Consider the following 21,720-nt stretch of genomic DNA (forward strand, 5'->3'; position numbering starts at 1 on the left):
TCTCACGTATTAAGCATAGATGCCTAATCCAGGATGGGAATCGATACCTAATTCCATGCCCTAGACTAAGGCCGGGAGACGGTAAACGAAAGGACTATACTCGTATGGACTCGAGAGCTTAAATGTTCATATGGTAATTCAGCTAGTCTCTAGTGCCATGAACATTGCCAGACGGCCACCAATGATGACGGGCTTTGTTTATTAAGGATTAATCAAGAATTATTATTTAAATTGAATTTAATTAATAATAGTGTTAGACACTAACCCAAGTCTAGCTGAAAGGTGAACCTAAAGAGTCACACACAATTCACATGAAAGGAACAAAGAATTAATTTAGAATTAACTCCACAAGTAATTAGATTACTTACAAAGAGAGCTCCATTGGATGGATAAACGTCCACAATAAATTAATGGCATTAATTTTTATTGGACTTGTCCTTGTAATCTAATAAGTACGATCTTATTAAATAATGAGGATAATTTAGGCTTATGTATTTAATTAGATAAATACAAGTTGGGTTCAATTAAATTAAACTTTTATCAAATTGAATTTAAATAAAAATTCATTGGGCTTGTATTTTAAAGGGTAAAAATAGGCCAAACCCAATTATTTTGAGCCCATGAAAAATTCCATAGAAGAAAATAAATGACTAGCAAATTACAATTTTTGAAAGTGCAATTCTAGCCATTTTGGGGATCTCTTTATTCAGAATAAAGAGAAACATACTTTGTAGACAATAGAATGTATTTAGAAACATTCTGAATTATCAAACAAGGTATATATATATGAAATATAATTATTTGGAAAATAATTATTATCATTCTTACACAAAAAAAAAGAAAAAAATCCCCTCTCTTCCACAAGAATTCGGTCGGCCCCTATCCTTGCACCAAGGTGCAATTTTCTTCTCGTCTTCTCTTCTAGCAAAGAGGACGTAGAGATCCCGACTCTAGTGTGATGTGGATGAATTAGAGGGCTACGTTTGAGCCTCAAGTGAAGAGCATTTCAAACGATCATGAAAAACAAATGTATCATTTTTCACCCTCTTTAATTTTGGTTTTATAGTTTCCACATCAGCCCAATGTTAGTTTTTATTCTAGTACATTGAATGCCCGGGAACTCCAAGGGTCCACCCCTTGGATTCATTTAATTTTTGCATTTAATTTTCGTTATTACACGTTTTAACTTTATTGCTTCCGCTAGCGTGTTCCCGGGCTGTACTACGCGATCCTTCAAGTGAGATACCTCATCAAGATAATACAACACCATATGTGCCTACGGTTCCCAGCATTAGTGCTCCAGTTCTTCGTAGGCCAACCAGAATATCCCAACCTCCCGATAGGTATGGATTCTTAGGCTTGACTGATCAATTGGACGGTTATCCAAGAACATACGGAGAAGTGATATCTAATATCGACTTGAATAAGTGGCTTGGGGCTGTGAAATTCGAGATAGACTCGATAGGTTCAAATCAAGTTTGGACCCTCGTGGACCCACGTAAAGGCGTTAAGCCAGTTGGTTGCAAATGGGCCTACAAACGCGAGCTTGGAGCTAACGGGGAGGTTACTGCCTTCAAAGCTAGGCTCGTGGCAAACGATACACTCAACGACCTGGGGTCGACTTTAAGGAAACCTATTCGCCCGTGGCAATGGCCAAGTCAATTCGGATACTGCTCGCCATAGCAGCATGGTATGACTATGAGATATGGTAGATGGCCGTGAAAACGGCCTTCCTGAATTGTTTCGTTAAGGAAGAGATCTATATGGTTCAATCGGAAGGTTTCACCTCCATTGGCTTCCTAAAGCTGGAATGCACGTTTCGATGAAGTTATACGAGGATATGATTTTATAAAAAATGAATCTGATCCTTGTGTGTACAAGAAGATCAATGGGAGCTCAGTTACGTTCCTTGTACTTTATGTTGATGATATCTTACTCATTGGAAATGATGTCAAGATATTGGGAAACATAAAAGTATGGTTGTTCACTCAATTTTCCATGAAGGATATGGGTGAGGCTTCCTACATCCTTGGCATCTATATCTATAGGGATGGATCCAAAAGGATGTTGGGATTAACCCAATCCTCATACATTAAGAAAGTCTTGAATAGATTCAAGATGGATAACTCAAAATGAGGATTCCTTCAGTCTCCCAAGACTGATGAGGAACTTAAATGGACGTGGGCATCCCCTATGCTGCAACTTTGGGTAGTATTCAGTTTGTTGTCCAATGCACTTAGCCCGATGTCACATACACTTTAACCGTAATGAGCAGATATCAGGCGTGTGCTGATGAAGCACATTGGAGTGTGGTCAAGACCATACTTAAGTACCCGAAAAAGGACCAAAGATATGTTCTTGATCTACGGTGGTGGAGAATTGATACTGGAAGGCTATATCGGCGCTAGCTTCCAATCGGATGATGATGGTGCCAAGTCTCAATCAGGTTTTGTATTCAAGCTAAATGGTGGTATGGTGACTTGGAAAAGCTAAATACATAGCAGGTCTATTGCGTTGATATTTCTGATCAACTTGCGTCTATCTCTTTTCTAACAAAATAGGAGCATGGTCGGAGTAGATTCGCGGGGGATGAGTAACAATAGATTCTGGCCAACTGAGATTCCCAGCAACATTTTGAACACACTCTGTCTAGTCGTTCCCAAACTCTGAGTGGGGTCTCCCTGTTATGCACCCAAGTGAAAGGAAAACCTGTGAAGCCAAGGTCAAATAAGCCACTGTCTTCAAGCGCCTCTCTAAAAGAACGAAGCTGCCATGGCGGAGTGGGGTTACGATCTTATTTTTCCGAATCTGTAAGTGTGGCATTAAAGTCACCAGCACAAACCCAAGGAAGATTAGAAACCATGCTTAAGTGCTGCAGTAGATTCCAAGAGTGAGCTCTATTACTAGAATCTGGGGCGCCGTAGAACCTCGTAAATCTTCTCATGGTTCCTAGACTTACTCTGATCAGGTACTAGCAAACCTACCTCCTCCTCCTCCTTGAGGATCACCTACAACAAGTATCAAATCAAGCCGTTAAAGAAATAAACAAACAGAATAGGGGACAGGGGAAGTTGACGAGCAAAGGGTAGAGAAGATGGAGAGAGTTACCGGGAAAAATAGGGGAAGATAAGAACGCCCATTTGCGAGAGTTTTCACTCTCATGCAGACACTTTTTTCCAGTGTTTGGATTTGTGTTTTGAGTATTTAAAGGATAAACAGATAAAAATAAAAATAAATAACTGTGTGTTGGAGATAGATGCACTGTGCTTGGATTTACATTTTTGGCCCATTCCCGAGATGGGCCAAAATAATGTCAATGTGTGGTTTTTGGTTTTTACACCTTGATTGTGTGTAAAAACATAAATTTGCCTGCTGAAGCTATTTTTTTTTTAAATTTATAGGCCCATAGCCCAGTTGTTTATTTTGCAATTTTATAATGGCAGATTTCATCTCCTCTCTCAATCGACGACTTGAACACTTCTCTCCCCACCCATTCACCCCGTCGATTTGAGAACCAACAGCACAGCCCCAGCGCCGCCATCACCCACTTTAGACTCCCACCACGGCGTCGTTAGGATGAACTCCACCGACAGCAGAGCCCCAATGCCGCCATCACCCGTGTCAGACTCCCACCATGGCGGTGTTAGGATGAACTCATCACAAACTTCGTTGAACTCCGCCGCCACTTACCATTTACGTCAAAAGTGTGCCACCGGCTGTTGGAATCTATATCTCACGGGCCACCTAGTCCCCATTCCACACGCCGCATCAAGCAAGCGAAAACCCAGATTTGGGTTTGTAAAGTTTACTGAAAATTTCTTTTCTTTTAATTGAATTCCACACTTTCTTTTATTAAATTTTTAATTTCTGAATTTTCTGAAAATTTGAGAGTTGGGTTGGATGCAGTAAAATCATTGAGAAATTTTTTCAGTATAGTATACTGAATATTATGTACGTTCAACAGTAGTTTTTTCAGTAAATTATTGTACTGTAATAAATTTTTCCTGATTTCTCTGTTCTTTCACACGGCGCACAATGAATTTTTTTCAGTGAATTATTCTGCAATTTTCAATTTTTCCTGAGGTTTTGTATTGATTCACACATTGCATAGTGGAACATGTTTAAATCTACAGCAATCTGGGACTTTATACACTCTATATATACTATATATAGAGTGTGATGGAAATACTGCATTCAAGCTTTCATAATTGATACTGGTTATAGTGTGTGTATGTGGGTGTAGCGTTTGAGCTACTTTGATGTTTAACAGTTTTCGTCCACGAAAGAGTGTTCAAGTCATCCACCATATCTTGCATTCTATTTTTCGTTGCCGCTCCCGCAGCCTTCTACAATATAACTGTTATTGCCAATTTCACTTACAAAAGGTACTTATCAGTTATTTTCATACTTTTGTGTTGTTGGAGCATTATTTAGATTATTCTTGCCAATATATTTTTTGCTTGTTGTTTTGTCTTTCTTTGATGCTATTTAATTCTAGTGCTTGTTCACTGTTAAATAACATTTAGGAGTTGAAAATCTACAACTGAAATTTTTAATAGAAATAAGATACAGTTGTGTTATGGTCACAATTATGAATATGATGTTAAATCATATATTTTTTTAATAGAAATCTTTCTTGTATATATATCATTGTGTGGACAATCCATTTCTTCTATTCCTATGATTGTTCAGTGATGGGTTTTCTCCTTTTAGGATTAGGTTTATTTCCCATATTGTGTTGTGCTAAGCTCATTTCTCTTATTAGGTCTTACCTTTTTTACTATGTGGACATTAATATATTGCATACCCTGCAAGTCATTCATTATCCACACATGTCATACATCTTTCATATAGGATGATCTTAGAAAGCACTTAAGTGTTGGAGATTTGCATGATACAGGTAAACCATTGGGATTGGTGCGTGTGTTATAACAGTACATATGATTCAATCGCAATTGTCTAGTATAGTTTGTCCGGTAACATGACAATTTGAAGAGTAGAAGAACATGCATATATTTGTATTGTAATCTAAACTAATATATATATATATATATATATATAATCAGTCTATACTCACAAACGGTGGTTAATAACATTGTCTTACCAATTTTTTGTGAAGTTAAAAATGTCCTTAATAACTAATTTATTAAATTCTTAAAATTATTACATTTTTTCGTTCTTTCTTTTTATTAATGTAATGTACTTGTTTATATATTTTACTCTTATTTATAATATATTTTAAAATATGAAAAATTATTTATTATATTCACGTAGGAACCACATGCCACAACGGTTAGTGTATATAAAAATATAAGGAAATGGCCTGTGCTCAATACATCTTTTTTAAGAATTTGATTATTTTTTTTGTGCTCATGTGTGTAAAATTCGAGTGTCATAGTGTCAAATTTAATCATGTAGTTGGTAATATATTGAGATACTAACGCTGATTTAACATATATATATAAGTTCAATGTTAGAACGAATAATTCATGCACTCTAAAATTAATTCTCATTGCATTTTCGTGGTCTAGTTTTTTTAAACAATAATTTTATAATTTGCGTCACAAATTAATATTCCGTGTTTTAAAATGAGAAAAAGTAAAAATTATTATTATTAAAGCTGGTAAAATTCCAGCTAAAATAGAGTTATTACAATAATTATAAATTAATATAATTGTTGAATATCAATATTTTTTATATAATAAAAATGTAAACTTGCCTATTAAAAGTGAAATTTTAAAAATAATGTTAGTCAATTTGCTCATTGTACTACGAAGGTGGTATAAAAACTCCCTTTCTCTTGGATAGTGAGTGTTGTTTTTAGTATATAGTAGGTATTGGTTAGATTTAATAGTCGAAGGGAATTTTTATACGATCTTTGTCTACACTATATATAATTGAAAAGAGATGAATTGACATCTCAATTATTTTTCTATGCTAATTTTAATATTTAATTTAATTAATTAATTTATTTATTGAATTTTCACTCCTTTATTATCTTTCAATAGTTATTTCTTTGTTTTTTATTTTCATTCATTTTTTTCACTATATTTTTTATAATTTTAATAATTAACTTATTATTTTATATATAATTTATTAAATAATAAAAAATTATAAATAATTTATTTTAATAGAAATAATAACACATGGTTTTATATTATACTAACTCATTAGCGAGATAATGACTGTTCGTTTATAATTCCAACCCCTTGTGACGTGCGAAAATTTTTTTCCTTATGGATATATAAATGATTGTATTTAATTGTTACAACACTTTGATATATAAAACAACCCACAAAGATGCAACACGCAAATGACGCCGGTTCCTCCCAGTCATCTCAATACGATAAAGTGGTACGGAACACGAAAATGGATCGCGTGTTCATTAAGTTAATGCACGAGGAGTTCATCACACACCGACTCCAATCTTCCACATTTCCACCGTCGGTCTGGGCTTGTGTAACCTAGAGAATGAACTCAGTTATGAGTCAGGGTTGTCTTCTTACGACGGTACAGCTTAAGGGCAAACTTAACAGGCTGCGTCGTGCTTGGCATTTGTTGAACCAAATTTTGAATAGGGGGACTGGGTAGGGATGGGATTCAGAAAGGAATGTCATAACAAACGATGCAGGACATTTGGAGGAGTTGTACCGGGTAAACATCTGATCGTGCTGTCGTTCTGTCTTCATTTAACCACCTATTTTTCCATGAAGCTTCTCTTGATTGCAATGTCCTTACAGATTCACAAACTAATTACATATCTTGACAATGTGAATGAATGCAGGAAAATTCGGAATACAAAAAAATAGTTAAGCATGGGCTTCCACGCTTTGACCTATGCACTCAAATGTTCTTACGGAACACCGCATCTAGTGGGCTCGTGCGTTCGTCATCACAACAATGTCAGACAATCCATAGCACCAACCACATAGACGATGAACAGATGGATGGCACTCAATCGGGCAGCCGCCGATCACGAGATGATTACGAAGATGCAGCGTTCTCTCAATATGCTACCATGATGTCCCCAGATGAATACTTTTCTTCCCCGGGACCATTGTAGGCGTGCGCTGGTCTGTCTAGAAGCGGGCGTCGGTTTCGACGAGTAGCCAGTGACTTGAAAGCTAAGAAGTGTGAGACCATCGATAGGTTGAATGAATCACTTTAAGGGAAGATTGACCGCACCGAGATCAAAGCTACTGAATCCATTGAGCGGTGCGTAGACGAGTTTACAAAGTTTAAGGATCTGGCAGACATCGTCTTCACCACCGCATTAGAGCGTTTTCACAATCACAGCACGTGCACAATCTTCTTACGTCTTAACAACGAGAATAAACTCCGTTGGTTGTACTCATTGGGCAAGTGACTATATTGCCCGACTGTTACAAAATTGGAAAAAAAACTGATTTCGTTATGTGTATTCGAGCATGTATGTCATACCGATTTACTTAGATTGCACTCATACCAAGTACCCATGCTCGTTAAATATTTTCATGTCCCAGCTGACGGGCGTCTACTACATGTAACTTACACACTAATTTGTCTTGTTTATGTTTAGCAATACAACAACGATCGGATATATGGCAAGCTCGAGAGTTGGTGGAGGTCTAGAGTCGAACTCCGCAAGCAAAAGTCAGGGGACCCTAGGGACTCCAAGAAGTAACGAGTCTGATGTTCCAGAGGAATTTTACACATTCAGAGATTTAATATGCCTAGAGTTATTTAAGAAAAATATGCCACGTAACACATCTACACTACAAGGTGCAGGATGGGTTGCGGAGATTATGATGATCGCACAACAGAGAAGGTTTTTTGACAACATTCGCATGACCAAGCCATACTTTTATGCTTTGGTTGATGCATTGACTACTAGAGGGTTACTGCCTCATGATCAAACGTCCAGGGTTACCTTAATTGAGGAGATTTCACTCTTCATGCAAATGGTCGGCATGCATAAAAGACACTGCGACAATATGGAGTAATTTCAGCACTCATTGGAGACTATTAATCGTAGATTCCACCGAGTGCTTTCTGCCTTGTGCACAGTGGCACCATAACTAATAACTCATCCGAATTTTACAAACACACATCTGAGAGTAGCAAATAACCCAGATTTCTACCCATACTTCAAGGTGCGTACCACATCTATCATTGTCGTAACACCATCTCATCGTCTTCACAATCGCGTAATTAACGCAAGCTGGTTCGGCATACTATATCATGCATGTAACTATACATAATTGGTGGACATCGATGTAGGATTGCGTCGAAGCAATGGACGGGACGTTGGTACCAACCTAGGTCCCCCGAGTTGACCAAAATTGGTACATGTCGCGGAAAGGCCGCCTAGCATAGAACGTACTAGCAATATGTGATTCTTTCACTTATGTGTATGCTGGGTGGGAAGGAAGTGTGGTCGAAGCCCGTGTCCTGGACCATACAGTTTCATAGGACTGGAATTTTTCTTTCCCTCCGATCGGTGAGCATTGTAATATATAAGCTATATTTCAATAACCATCTTGTTTAAGGGTAAAATACGCGGCACTAGCGGTTCTCTTTATGACGACGCCTTGTGACAATGCAGGTAAGTATTATTTGGTAGACGCGGGTCTAGCAAACTACCAATGTTTCGTTGCTCCTTATCAAGGAACAAGGTATCATCTACCTGAGTGGAGGGGACAAGATCGCCTATATCACACCCCACATGATATGTTTAACCATGCACATTCAAGGTTGAGAAATGTAATTGAATGATGCTTCGGTTTACTAAAGAAATATTTTCCAATACAACAGTTGGGGATGTCGAGCTACCTTCAAAACCACTAGCATATATTTGTATTGTAATCTAAACTAATATATATATATATATATATATATAATTAGTCTATACTCACAAACGGTGGTTAATGACAGTCTCTTACCAATTTTTTGTGAAGTAAAAAATGTCCTTCATAATAAAATAACTAATTTATTAATTTCTTAAAATGTACATGTTATTGATAAATTATTACATTTTTCTTTCTTTCTTTTTATTAATGTAATGTACTGGTATATATATTTTACTCTTATTTATAATATATTTTAAAGTATGAAAAATTATTTATTATATTCACGTAGGAACCACGTGCCACAACGGTTAGTGTATATAAAAATGTAAGGAAATGGCCTGTGCTTAATACATCTTTTTTCAGAATTTGATTTTTTTTTTTTTTTTTGTGTTTATGTGTGTAAAATTCGAGTGTCATGGTGTCAAATTTAATCATGTAGTTGTAATATATTGAGATACAAATGATGATTTAACATATAAATATAAGTTCAATGTTAGAACGAATAATTCACGTATTCTAAAATTAATTTTCATAGCATTTTCGTGGTCTAGTTTCTTTTAAACAATAATTTTATAATTTGCGTAACAAATTAATATTCCGTGTTTTAAATGAGAAAAAGTAAAAATTATCATTATTAAAGCTGGTAAAATTCCAGGCAAAATATAGTTATTGCAATAATTATAAAATTATTATAATTGTTGAATATCACTATTTTTTATATAACAAAAATGTAACTTGCTTGTTAAAAGTGAAATTTTGAAAACAATGTTAGTCAGTTTGCCCATTTGTACTATGAAGGTAGTATAAAAACTCCCTTTCTATTGGATAGTAAGTGTTGTTTTTAGTATATAGTAGGTATTGATTAGATTTAATAGTAGAGGGGCATTTTTTATATAATCTTAATATATACTATAGGCAAAATTTCACTTTTGGTCCCACTAAATAGGGCCATTCTCAATTTTGGTCCCGCGCTTTAGGTGCTCAACACTTGTAGTCCCAAAACCCTAATTTTTTAACACTTTTAGTCCCGCGCCGTTAAAAACTGACGGAAACATGTACCATACTAGTGTTTTTAAATAAATAATTAATACCGTCTGATATGAAAATTAAAGTATGAAAATTATACTAGTGTTTTTAAATCATACCGTCTGATATGATCTAATAGACACAATCTTGTATATATTTAAATTTCATATGAATCAGGTGCCCAAATTTTAAGATATCTTAATTATTGATTAAACTTTTTAATCTCATTATATATCTAATAAAAATAATAATTAGAATTGTTCAACCATCATCATCATCATTATTATTATTTTTGTTATTATTATTATTATTATTATTATTATGATTTTTAGATTAATTCATAAGAATTACTAAATTTTGACATAAATTTATAAATAATAAAGAATCATAAGTGAATTACTTGTCAATTTAAAAAATATTAACGTAATACAAATATATATTAAAATATAACATAAAGTTCTATATATCATATTAAATAATAATTTTAATTATAAAAAATATTATAATTTGCTAAGTTGTTGATTAGATTTGTTTTTGTATAAAGATTAAATATATAAATAAAAGTATCATAATTTATTAGATATAAAATTAAATATATAAAAAAATTAAAAATAATATATAAAAAAAAAAAAAATTCACCAGCTCGCGAGCGGTGAACAAGTAAACATGAGCTCGAGCTCAAAGTCGAGTCGGCTCGACTCATCTGCCACCCCTATGACTAATGGCACGTGACTTGTCACATGCTGTTTCTGTCAGTTTTTAACGGAGTGGGTCTAAAGGTGTTAAAAAATTTATATTGCACCTTAATATAAAATACTATTTTATTGATATATATAAAATCAAAAAAAATATTTTAATTGAAATTGAAAATATAAACATAATTATATTGTTGATGTCTTGGTCATATTAAATTATTTATTTAATTTAGACCTAACTTATTTAAATAAAGTATTGAATAAAGTATATTCTTCACATTTTTATTTGGCATTCACAATATATAAGTATATATCTATACATAAATATGAATAGAAAAAGACACAAATGTTCAATCAATTTGGTCAACCCTGATAACCAATTTCTGTCATATCAAAAATACATATACATATATTCAACATTCTCACACCTATCTACCTATATTTGGAAACAACTAATCCAAATATATTATCAATTTTCACACAAAAACCAATAAAGCATTTCTACCTATTTCCAAATGTTGAAAATTGAAAATGAAAATGAAAACACAATCAAATGGGCCCTAGGATTTTGGGACTACAAGTGTTGAACACGTAAAGCGTGGGACCAAAAGTGAGAATAACGCTATCCAGTGGGACCAAAAGTGATATTTTGCCGTTGACCAACATGGACCATACCAGCTGACGGCACGTGCGTGTCACGTGCCGTTTCCGTCAGTTTTTAACGGTGTGGGACTAAAAGTGTTCAAAAATTAGGGTTTTGGGACTATAAGTGTTGAGCACCTAAAGCGTGGGACCAAAAGTGAGAATGGCCCTATTTAGTGGGACCAAAAGTGAAATTTTGCCTATACTATATATAATGAAAAGAAGTAAATTGACGTCTCAATTATTTTGATATGCTAATTTTAATATTTAATTTGATTAATTTATTTATTTATTAAATTTTCACTCCTTTATTATTCTTTCAATAGTTATTTCTTTGTTTTTAATTTTCATTAATTTTTTCCACTATATTTTTTTATAATTTTAATAATTAACTTATTATTTTATATATAATTTATTAAATAATAAAAAATTGCAAATAATTTACTTTAATAGAAATAATAACACATGGTTTTATGTTCTACTAACTCATTAGTGAGATAATAATTGTTGGTTTATAATTCCAACCCCTTGTGACGTGTGGCAGTTGTTTTTCTTATGGATATATAAACGATTGTACTTATTTTGTTACGACAGATATATAAGACATCCCACAAAGATGCAACACCCAAATGATGTTGGTTCTTCCCAATCATCTCGGTACGATAAAGGGGTACAGAACACGAAAATGGAACGCGTGTTCATTAAATTAATGCACGAGGAGTTCATGACACACCGACTCCAATCTTCCACATTTCCACCGTCGGTCTGGGCTAGTGTAATCGAGCGAATGAACTCGGTCATGAGTCAGGGTTGTCTTCCTACAACGGTGCTTAAGGGCAAACTTAATAGGATGTGTCGTGCTTGGCATTTGTTGAACGAAATTTTGAATAGGGGGACTGGGTGGGGATGAGATTCAAAAAAGAATATCATAACAGACGATGCAGGACGTTCGGAGGAGTTGTACCGGATAAAAATCTAATTGTGTTGTCGTTCTGTCTTTGTTTAACCACCTATTTTTCCATGAAGGTTCTCTTGATTGCAGTGACCTTACAGATTCACAAACCAATTACATATCTTGACAATGTGAATGAATACAAGAAAATCCAGAATATAAAAAAATAGTTAAGCATGGGCTTCAACACTTTGACCTATGCACTCAAATGTTCTTACGGAACACCGCATCTGGTGGGCTCGCGCGTTCGTCATCACAACAACGTCGGACAATCCATAGCACCAACCACATGGATGATGAACAGATGGATGGCACTCAATCGAATAGCCGCCGGTCGCGAGATGTGTACGAAGATACAACATTCACTCAATCTGCTCCCATGACGTTCCCAGACGAATACTTTTTTTCCCCGGGACCATCTCAAGCGTCCGCTGGTTTGTCTGGAAGCTGGCTTCAGTTCCGACGAGTAGCATGGATAGGTTGAATGAATCACTTCAAGGGAAGATTGAGTGCACCGGGCCCAAAGCTACTAAATCCATTGAGCGGTGCGTAGACGAGTTGACAAAGTTTATGGATCTGCCAGACATCGTCTTTACCACCGCATTAGAGTGTTTTCACAATCATAGCACACGCACAATCTTCTTACGTCTTAACGATGAGAATAAACTCCATTGGTTGTACTCATTGGGCAAGTGACTGTATTGCCCGACTGTTACAAGATTGGAAAAAAATTGATTTCGTTATGTGTATTCGTGCATGTATGTCATACTGGTTTACTTAGATTGCACACATACCATGTACCCATGCTTGTTAAGTATTTTCATGTCCTCAGCCAACAGGCGTCTACTGCATGTAACTTACACACTAATTTGTCTTGTTTACGTTTAGCAATACAGCAACAACTGAATATATGGCAAGCTCGAGAGTTGGTGGAGGTCTAGAGTCGAACTCCACAAGCGAAAGTCCGGGGACGCCAGGGACTCTAGGAAGTAACGAATCTGATGTTCCAGAAGAATTTTACGCATTCAGAGATTTAATGTGCACAGAGTTATTTAGAAAAAATGTGCCACGTTACACATCTGCACTACAAGGAGCAGGATGGGTTGCGGAGATTATGATTACCCCACAATAGGGAAGGTTTTTTGACAACATTCGCATGACTGAGCCATGCTTTTATACTTTGGTTGATGCATTACTATTAGAGGGTTACTGCCTCATGGTCAGACATCCAGGGTTACCTCAATTGAGGAGGTTTCACTCTTCATGCAAACGATAGGCATGCATAAAAGACATTGCGACAATATGGAGTGATTTCAACACTCATTGGAGACTATTAATTGTAGATTCCACCAAGTGCTTTCTGCCTTGCGCACAATGGCGTCATAACTAATAACTCATCTGAATTTTACAAACACACATCCGAGAGTGGCAAATAACCCAGATTTCTACCCATACTTCAATGTACGTACCACATCTATCATTATCATAACACCATCTCATCGTCTTCACAACCGTGTAATTAATGCAAGCTGGTTCGACATACTATTTCATGCATGTAACTATATATAATTGTTGACATCAATGTAGGATTGAATCAGAGCGATGGATGAGAAGTTGGTACCTGCCCAGGTCCCCCGAGTTGACCAAAATCGATACAGGTTGCTGAAAGGCCGCCTAGCATAGAACGTACTAGCAATATGTGATTTCTATATGAATTTCACTTATGTGTATGCTAGGTGGGAAGGAAGTGCGGTCGATGCCCGTGTCCTGGACCATGCAGTTTCACAGGGCCGGAGTTTTCATTTACATCTAATGATGAGCATTGTGATATATAAGCTAGATTCCACTGACCATCTTGTTTTAGGGTAAAATACGTGGCACTAGCGGTTCTCTTTATGACGATGCCTTATGACAATGTAGGTAAGTATATTTGGTAGACGCGGGTTTAGCAAACTACTATTGTTTCTTGGCTCCTTATCGAAGAACAAGGTATCACCTACCTGAATGGAGGGGATAAGGTCGTCGATATCATACCCCACAGGACATATTTAACCATGCACATTCAAGGTTGAGAAATGTAATTGAATGATGTTTCGGTTGACTGAAGAAATATTTTCCAATACAACAGTGGGGGATGTCGAGCTACCTTCAAAACCACTAGGTCGATATAGTAATTGCATGTTGCACCCTTCATAACTTCATCCGTAGGTTTAGCAACGATGACATCATATTCAACGCTCTAGATGAAGACATTTAGCCTGATATGGATTCATTCTACCATAGGGGACATCCAACCACTTATGAGATAGAAGCCTATGAAACCTTCGATATAGCATAGCGATGCAAATGTGGGCAGCCAACCATCCAAACTAGCAATGAACGTAGTGGACAATGTTGATTCATATGTAAACTATTAAAACTACTATTCAATTTTCACTTTGTCTTGGAATGTTATGCTATAAGATCATTCAATAGTATTCACATGAAGGATGATATGTGCTTGATTGTTCACAATTGTAAAAAATTGACATTTTTTCACATTTTCAACCGTACACGTGATGTGATGTTGCACAATAATTATTTCCTCACCGTAATTCTTTGCCGCCATAGCATATCCTAGATATCTGGAGAGTGTTAGATTTCCACAGGACGACCATTGGAGTTTAAATATTGAGCAGCGCTTCATGTGGATGATACTTGACGACAACACTCGGGCGCCTATGAGAGAGAAGCGCAGATGGGTCATTGGGCACGTAGATTACGAAGACATTTGGGATGTCTTTACACCCGAGACTACGTCCGTGATAAATTCTATAAGTTTAAAAGTCGATTTCGCCAGTTCCACGGAATCACTCAGATACCAGGGATTTATTATGATATTGAAACATTTACTATGGTGTTTCTGTTAGAGCTACGACCACATGCGTCATGGGTACGTCATGTTATTTCAAATGTGATGACATCTATCTAACAATTACCGTTTAAAATTACTATTATAATTTGCAAAGCTAACAAATTATTAATTGGACCTTTTTGCAGCATTTTTCATTGGCTATACGGTACTATTAGTACCCAGAGCCATATTATCCCAGTATGCTTGAGGTGTGGAGCAGGTTGCCTCGTAGTCCTGCTGAGGCCCAGAACTAAGAAGAAAAATGACGACAGTGGTAACACCATGCGTAATTTGGTGAGAGGAGGCGAGGATGCACCTATTGTCATATCGGGTTCTACTGCCCCATCGTTACAGACACATACACAGATCACCAGTTGGAATGCAGTGGAACATGTAGCTCGTGGAGATGGTGGCCCAGCACTAGCATGCAGCACCTCATTAGCTGCACGACGCAGTGTCGACATGGGATCGGAAGTGAGGGGGATTGGGTCGTGGACTGACTACATTTGCTAGTTTGGCTTGTGCAGTCTGATCGGGGTGCCCAGACATATAGTGAGGGAGACAGCACAGCGCGCTCACGGCGACCACAGGGATTCCCACCACGGCGTCATGACGGTCCTTAGGTATACAATGCCCGCCTGTGAACTTCCAAGTCAAATGTTGATTTAATCAGTAAAAAGAAAACAACTACTCAAGAGTGTAAAATGCATTCGTTTCTTATATATCATGCAGTTGTGTAATTACACTTGGACAGTTATGTAGAAATTGACAGCCTTATATGTTACGAGTAAAAATAGTTTAATTATTCTGTTTTTAACTAATCAATGCTAATTGATTCAACTTTAACTATTTAGATATTTTGTACTCAATATAGTTTTCTATTTGAATGAAATATTTTTCAAATAATAAAAATTTTGGACAGTATATCATTACTGCATGTGTAATGCAGAGTACTTATTGTTCGATTTATCAATTAAATATTTTCACTGTGAATTTAAAGGCGGACGAAATCATTTCCAAGATAATATTGTAGTCCAAAATATCAAAACAAAACACCCAAATTACAAATCCAAACACTATGATGGTATGTTTGGATTTGTATTTTTTAGGTAATTTAAAATATTTTAAAATAAGTAGTGTAAGTTTGATACTGGGATTTTGGAGATAAAAATTACTATTCATTCTCAAATCATATCTCTTTTATATATATATTTTTATGTATAAATATGTATATATATATATAAATATTGGATGTTTAATATTGTAGTTTTTGGATACAAAATTACCATTCATTATCAAATCATATTTTTTTTATATATTACATATATAATTATATATATATTATATATAGAAAGTTGAAAAATAAAAAAACATACAAATAAGGTGTAAAAAATACAAAGATAAATCTTGTCTTTGAAAATGCCAAAATACGAAACCAAACATGGTGTTATATTTTATTTTTTTTCTAAAACACGTTATTTTCATAATTATTATTGTTTTGTTACTATATTTAAATTAGGGTTAAATACATTTTGCACCGATGAAGTATGTTATCTTCATCAATTACCCCTAAACTAAATAAACCTTCATTTACCCCCAATCTTTGGATAATACTTTATATTAAATAAAAATTTGACAAAATAACCTTTGAATATTAATAAGATGATATATTCACATTAATTTCCTCTATTGTTACATATCAGTCAATTTGAAAAGTTTATTCAACTATAATATTGAAAAATTAATTAAGTTCAAAACCATTATTTTAAATTTGAATGTATAAATTGTCGTATTGATAATTAGCAAAATTTTTGAAAATTCACAAATTTTAAGTTAGTAAACAAAGATACATTTTTGCATATTATAATTTCACCATAGGTATAGGTTCTACCTAAACTAAAAAACAATTATTACCATGGATATTATCAAGTTTGGATCTAATGTAAAAATATTATATACAGATATGGATTCTAACTACCAAAATAGGTCTAGATCTAGATATTGCAACCAATTAACAATTATAACGTGTTGGACCTAATTAAAGTTAAGTTAAGGGATGAAATAAAGTTACTAGGCAAAAAAAGAATTGCCACATTAACTCCCGAATTACCTCAATTGATATTTGGGTGCCAAAATAATAGGCTCGATGACCACTTGCAATATTTCTGTCATTAAAATTATATTTAGTGTAATGCACAAACACAAATTTATTAATTTATTTTAATTTAGTACTAACATTAATCTTATCAATATGTGATTACTCCAGTATTAATTTATTAACATCATAAATGAACAAAAATTGAAGTCAAACTGATTGATATATTTAACTATAGAGGGCATTAAAACGAGTATATCATATTATTAATAGTCAATGGTCTTTCTGTCCATTTACATTTAATTTATAGAATTATAAAGATAGGGGAGTAATTGAAGGTTTCTTTAGTTTAAGGGACCAATTGACGAGGATGGTATACTTTAAGAATGTAAAATGTATTTAAACCTTTAAGTTATTTTGTCATTCTTTTCGTTAGTCGTTGATGCATAGCTTAATCATCTACCCAATTATCATGCAGACTCATCGTCAAGACACGGTGATTGTAAGGACTTAAAATAAGCACTTATCAACTTAATTGTTGAAAAATAAAGAGAAAATGTGTGCTTTTGTTTTCCACTTTCTCTTTTTAAACTGCTTAAATTAAGTTGACTTAAACTAAAAATTATAAGCAATTTTCTACCAACTTCTACAGCTTATTGGTACAATTGTAACTATTCTCAATCAACTTGACTTCGCTTCCGTAGTTTTCGTTTTCAAGCACTCCAACTTTTTTACTACCGCTTAAATTACAACTTTTTTCCCGACTTATTTCCACGTCAGAATGCTGCCCGTTGCCTCGTAGGTAGCTCTAGTTCCGGCTCAGATGCCGGCAGAGGTGAAAAGTATTGATCAACCATGTCTTGAGATACATGCTCCAAGCTTGGAGGATCCCACTGCAATTTTCACAAAAACTCACAGCTTTATATTGCAGAATGGCAGTTTTCTTACATTATTACTACACAAAAAAGATCCACACTTGGTATAGTTCAGTATACCTTAGGTGCAAAATCTTTGTCTACTGGTTTTGCTCGAACGCCCTAACAAGGGAGTAAAGACGTGGGATTTTCATTAAAAGCCAGCCCATCACTTGCAATAGAAGAAACTGCATTTTCAGAGAAACGGGTTATACCTCACAGAAGTCACCGGTTATCTGCCCGGAGATTGCTTGTACAGACATTCTGTACTCACGAGTAAGGCACTGCTCGAGAGTTTGAGACCTTCCTTCTCGTATCTGCACATTCACCAAAGCAAGTATCCCCACCGCACGCATGCATATGTAATAACGTTTGCAGAGGAAGGAGGTCTTACAGATCGTAAGGAAACCTTTAAGCTCAACGGTGCAGCTTCTTTAAGTTTCTTGACGGTTGATACACACCAAGCGTCGTTTGTTCTTGCAGCCTCGTTTTCCTAGGGAAATCAAACCTTAAATCTTCTATTCCTCAATAATTTTAAGCTTATTAAGAATGATGTCCCACTATCATGGAAAAGAACATGAAAAGAAACAACACTGGTTGACATTCAGGACATGCATACATGTATCTCTCAGCTACTTCAGGAAATCATATGAAAGAATGTCTGAGATTACAGATGTTTCCGGTGCTATCAAATGTAAATAACCGTTACGTGCTTACCAAAGATTCAATAATTTCCTCGACTGTGTCACGGCTGAAACATTTGTTGAGTGTCTGAATCCTGACAGAATAATTAATCAACTTAAATCATAGAATACGCAAGGATAATCTAATAGATCATAGCACAATCACATTAGCCACAATCTTTCAATAAAGAGCTACTAGATAACAGCTGCTGCCCAGCAAACAAAGTACCTGTGAACTACACTAGTTGGATCCAGCTGAACAGGATCTCCAAGACTTCCTAAACAAGTCTCGATAACAGAGGGATCGCCAGTCACCAAGTTTCGTAGTTGTCTTTCGACCAATGGAAGTTTCTGGATTTCAGATAAACGATATGATGGTATTGCAAGAAAAGTCCACCAGGTAACCAGAAACGACATCGAAGATCTAAAAGAACACAAAAGATGATTAGTAGACTAACCGTGAAAAGTGAGTAGTTGGTAGCAAGTCCACATGATATCATTTCTGCCCCGTTAAGTTTCTCGCCTGTCAGACCCAGGTATTCTCCTGGAAACAATTAACAGATGTGAGGTGTAATCAGCTGCCGGAACAGTTTAGAACTTTAGCTAATGGAAATAAGAATTTTACCCAAATATCCAGGCAAATGGGAGAGGTAAAAGGATGCCCCAGCATCTGGATGCAAGCCAATTAATGTCTCAGGAGTAGCAAAAATCTGCAGTTATCAGGCCCAAATATACTTTAATAATCAGAACAAAATAAATAAATAAATAAAGTTACATGCAATATGTGAACCGAATGCCCAAAATTTCCCTTAAAAACACAGTAGAAGTTTCATAGAAGTAACAGAAAAAAGAGTTGTCTGAGCTCGGGATTAAGATTATGACATTTCTATTATGGTGAGTAATAGAACATGCAGTATACTTTTGGCGTTCTTTCTCATCTAAGATCTATTGTTGTATCCCTGTTAGGATTTTTCTGCACCAAATGTCTGTGGACTGGTTTAGTGCATGGTAAATTCAGCTATGAACGACTCGTCAAAACGGGGACGTTGGGTAGATGAACTTGGATTCTTTGGCCAAATCTTATTTGGAGTTCACTCTATCAGCTCTTAACTCATGTGGACGGGGGCATCACACCAAAATTTGTCGAGTTCAAGCTTAACGCTTTCAAACTTCCAACAAAGACAAATCCAATCTCTTTGACAATGAGTGAAACACACAAACATACACACACACAGATGATCGCTTACTCAAACAGAGTGTAAATACCTCTTATTAAGCGACAATGAAGAGAAGGACTAAGAAAGAAGCGATATTATGTGAATCATACAGTTTTATCAGTAGCAACGCGAAACGTGCCAGGGATTGAAATTCCAGCGCCACCACCCATAGTAATCCCATTTAAGATAGCCACCTGCACTAAACTTAGTCGTCATAAATTCCCATCTGAAGGAAAGAAATAATCGAAAGATTAACATATCTTCTTTCCAAAATCATGGTACTTCTTGATCTGACCCAATGGTCATCCATTACTTAGACAAACCACATAAGTCTCCTCCGAACAGAACAAGATTTGAAATAAACACACCACATTTTCGAAACCTATCTTTTTGACGTTCTTACCAGTATGTCAGAGTAAAAGGAAGTAGGAGAAGCGACTGATAATGCAATAATGATAAAAACGCAAGACAATCGTGCATGCAACAATGAGCAAACGATTGATTGATGCTCAGCACTCACGTGTGGTTTCAAATAAGTGCCAATAAAGTACATCAAACTGTAGGCCTTCCGGAAAAGCTGTTTACACTCTTCTAGATTTCCTGCATGAAAATTTAGTCAAAAATAGAGCAAGAGACCGGCGATCAGAGTGAATAACTATTCTCACCATCAACAGAAATAGAGCAAGAAACCGGCCATCAGAATGAAGCGTTCCAGCATTATAAACTTATTTACAAAAATATAGTCCAAGAACAACACCTACATACATGCATATACATATGAGAGATAGAGAGAGAGAGAGAGAGAGAGAGAAAGAGAGAGAGAGTTGGACCTTCTTTCATCAAATTATAGAGAGAAACAATATCTCCACCAGCACAAAATGCTCTGCCTCTGCCCTTCAAGAATTTCAAACCTATAACTCTTCAGAAAACTCCAATTGAACACCCAAACAAAGGGATTTATTGGAAAAAGAAAGATATACCTTCAAGATTACAAAGCCAATATCAGGGTCATCCTCCCAATTTTTGTACAACATTTGAAGCTGGGACACCTTTTGCACCATCCACACTCAAGGTTTTTACGTAGATTATGGGCCAAAACTAGTTACAAACTCATGTAATAACAACAACCCATATTGTAATTTTCTAACACACACACTGCAATCAACCAAAACAACTGACCATTGGTATATTAATAGCATTCAGCGAAGAGGGTCTGCTCAGAATTGCTGTTCTTGAACTCCCAGTCCCTTCAACATCAACCTGAAACATTTACCCATACAATGACAACCGCTTCTTAGTCAAAATGAGGTGATCTTTTTTAACATGGATTTATCAGAACTGACTATGTTGTCGGAATCATCAACAAGCGGATTGGCGGAGAGAGAGATCAGCCTCCTGTAGCCATAACTGGGCTTCTTGAGAGATAAACAGCGCTGGATGAACATTGCAGACCTATTAATCAGCATTATCATTATCTTGATATAGCCCCTCTGCTGAAATCAAAATTGGCAAAACTCCCAAGTTTATAGTACTCTCATTGCATATATATGTAGGCTGATTCTTGAAACTCTATCATTAGAATTGAAAGGAGGGATTTTTTCTTTTTCTTTTTTTTTCAGTGTGCAGTCTGTTTTACATATTTAATTCACTCAAATTCAAAAATTAATTTAATATATCAATTGAAACGCTCCAAACATTATAATACATAATTATAAGATAATTGATAAATCTTTGTCAAATATAGTTGATTAATAAATAAATTATAGGTTATAGTT

At 35.5% G+C, this 21,720-nt stretch overlaps 1 protein-coding gene across 1 annotated transcript; it reads right to left on the minus strand.

Annotated features, from left to right (window-relative positions):
• Positions 1-17,741: 17,741 nt before the first annotated feature.
• On the minus strand, positions 17,742-21,517 carry LOC105173296 (3-hydroxyisobutyryl-CoA hydrolase-like protein 1, mitochondrial). The gene is made up of 14 exons (XM_011094989.3): positions 21,289-21,517; positions 21,125-21,205; positions 20,926-20,994; positions 20,776-20,839; positions 20,466-20,545; positions 20,056-20,139; positions 19,354-19,438; positions 19,187-19,272; positions 18,958-19,079; positions 18,763-18,823; positions 18,440-18,538; positions 18,261-18,362; positions 18,127-18,168; positions 17,742-18,024 (listed from the first exon to the last, which is right to left on the minus strand). Exons 1-14 carry the CDS (start codon positions 21,415-21,417, stop codon positions 17,908-17,910), a joined length of 1,221 nt encoding a protein of 406 aa, XP_011093291.1. The 5' UTR covers positions 21,418-21,517; the 3' UTR covers positions 17,742-17,907.
• Positions 21,518-21,720: the final 203 nt, after the last annotated feature.

The sequence above is a fragment of the Sesamum indicum genome, linkage group LG11 (assembly GCF_026168435.1).
Source record: "Sesamum indicum cultivar Baizhima isolate 11 linkage group LG11, ASM2616843v1, whole genome shotgun sequence".
NCBI classification, from domain to species: domain Eukaryota; kingdom Viridiplantae; phylum Streptophyta; class Magnoliopsida; order Lamiales; family Pedaliaceae; genus Sesamum; species Sesamum indicum.

Bases quoted from the DNA above. Each gene is read 5' to 3' on its own strand.
- LOC105173296 (XM_011094989.3), bottom strand. From the start codon at position 21,417: ATGATAATGCTGATTAATAGGTCTGCAATGTTCATCCAGCGCTGTTTA. The intron at 20,995-21,124 runs GTCAGTTGTTTT...ATGGTGCAAAAG, and splicing joins ATGCTATTAATATACCAATG to GTGTCCCAGCTTCAAATGTT. The intron at 18,824-18,957 runs GTACTTTGTTTG...TTATTCTGTCAG, and splicing joins CCAACTAGTGTAGTTCACAG to GATTCAGACACTCAACAAAT.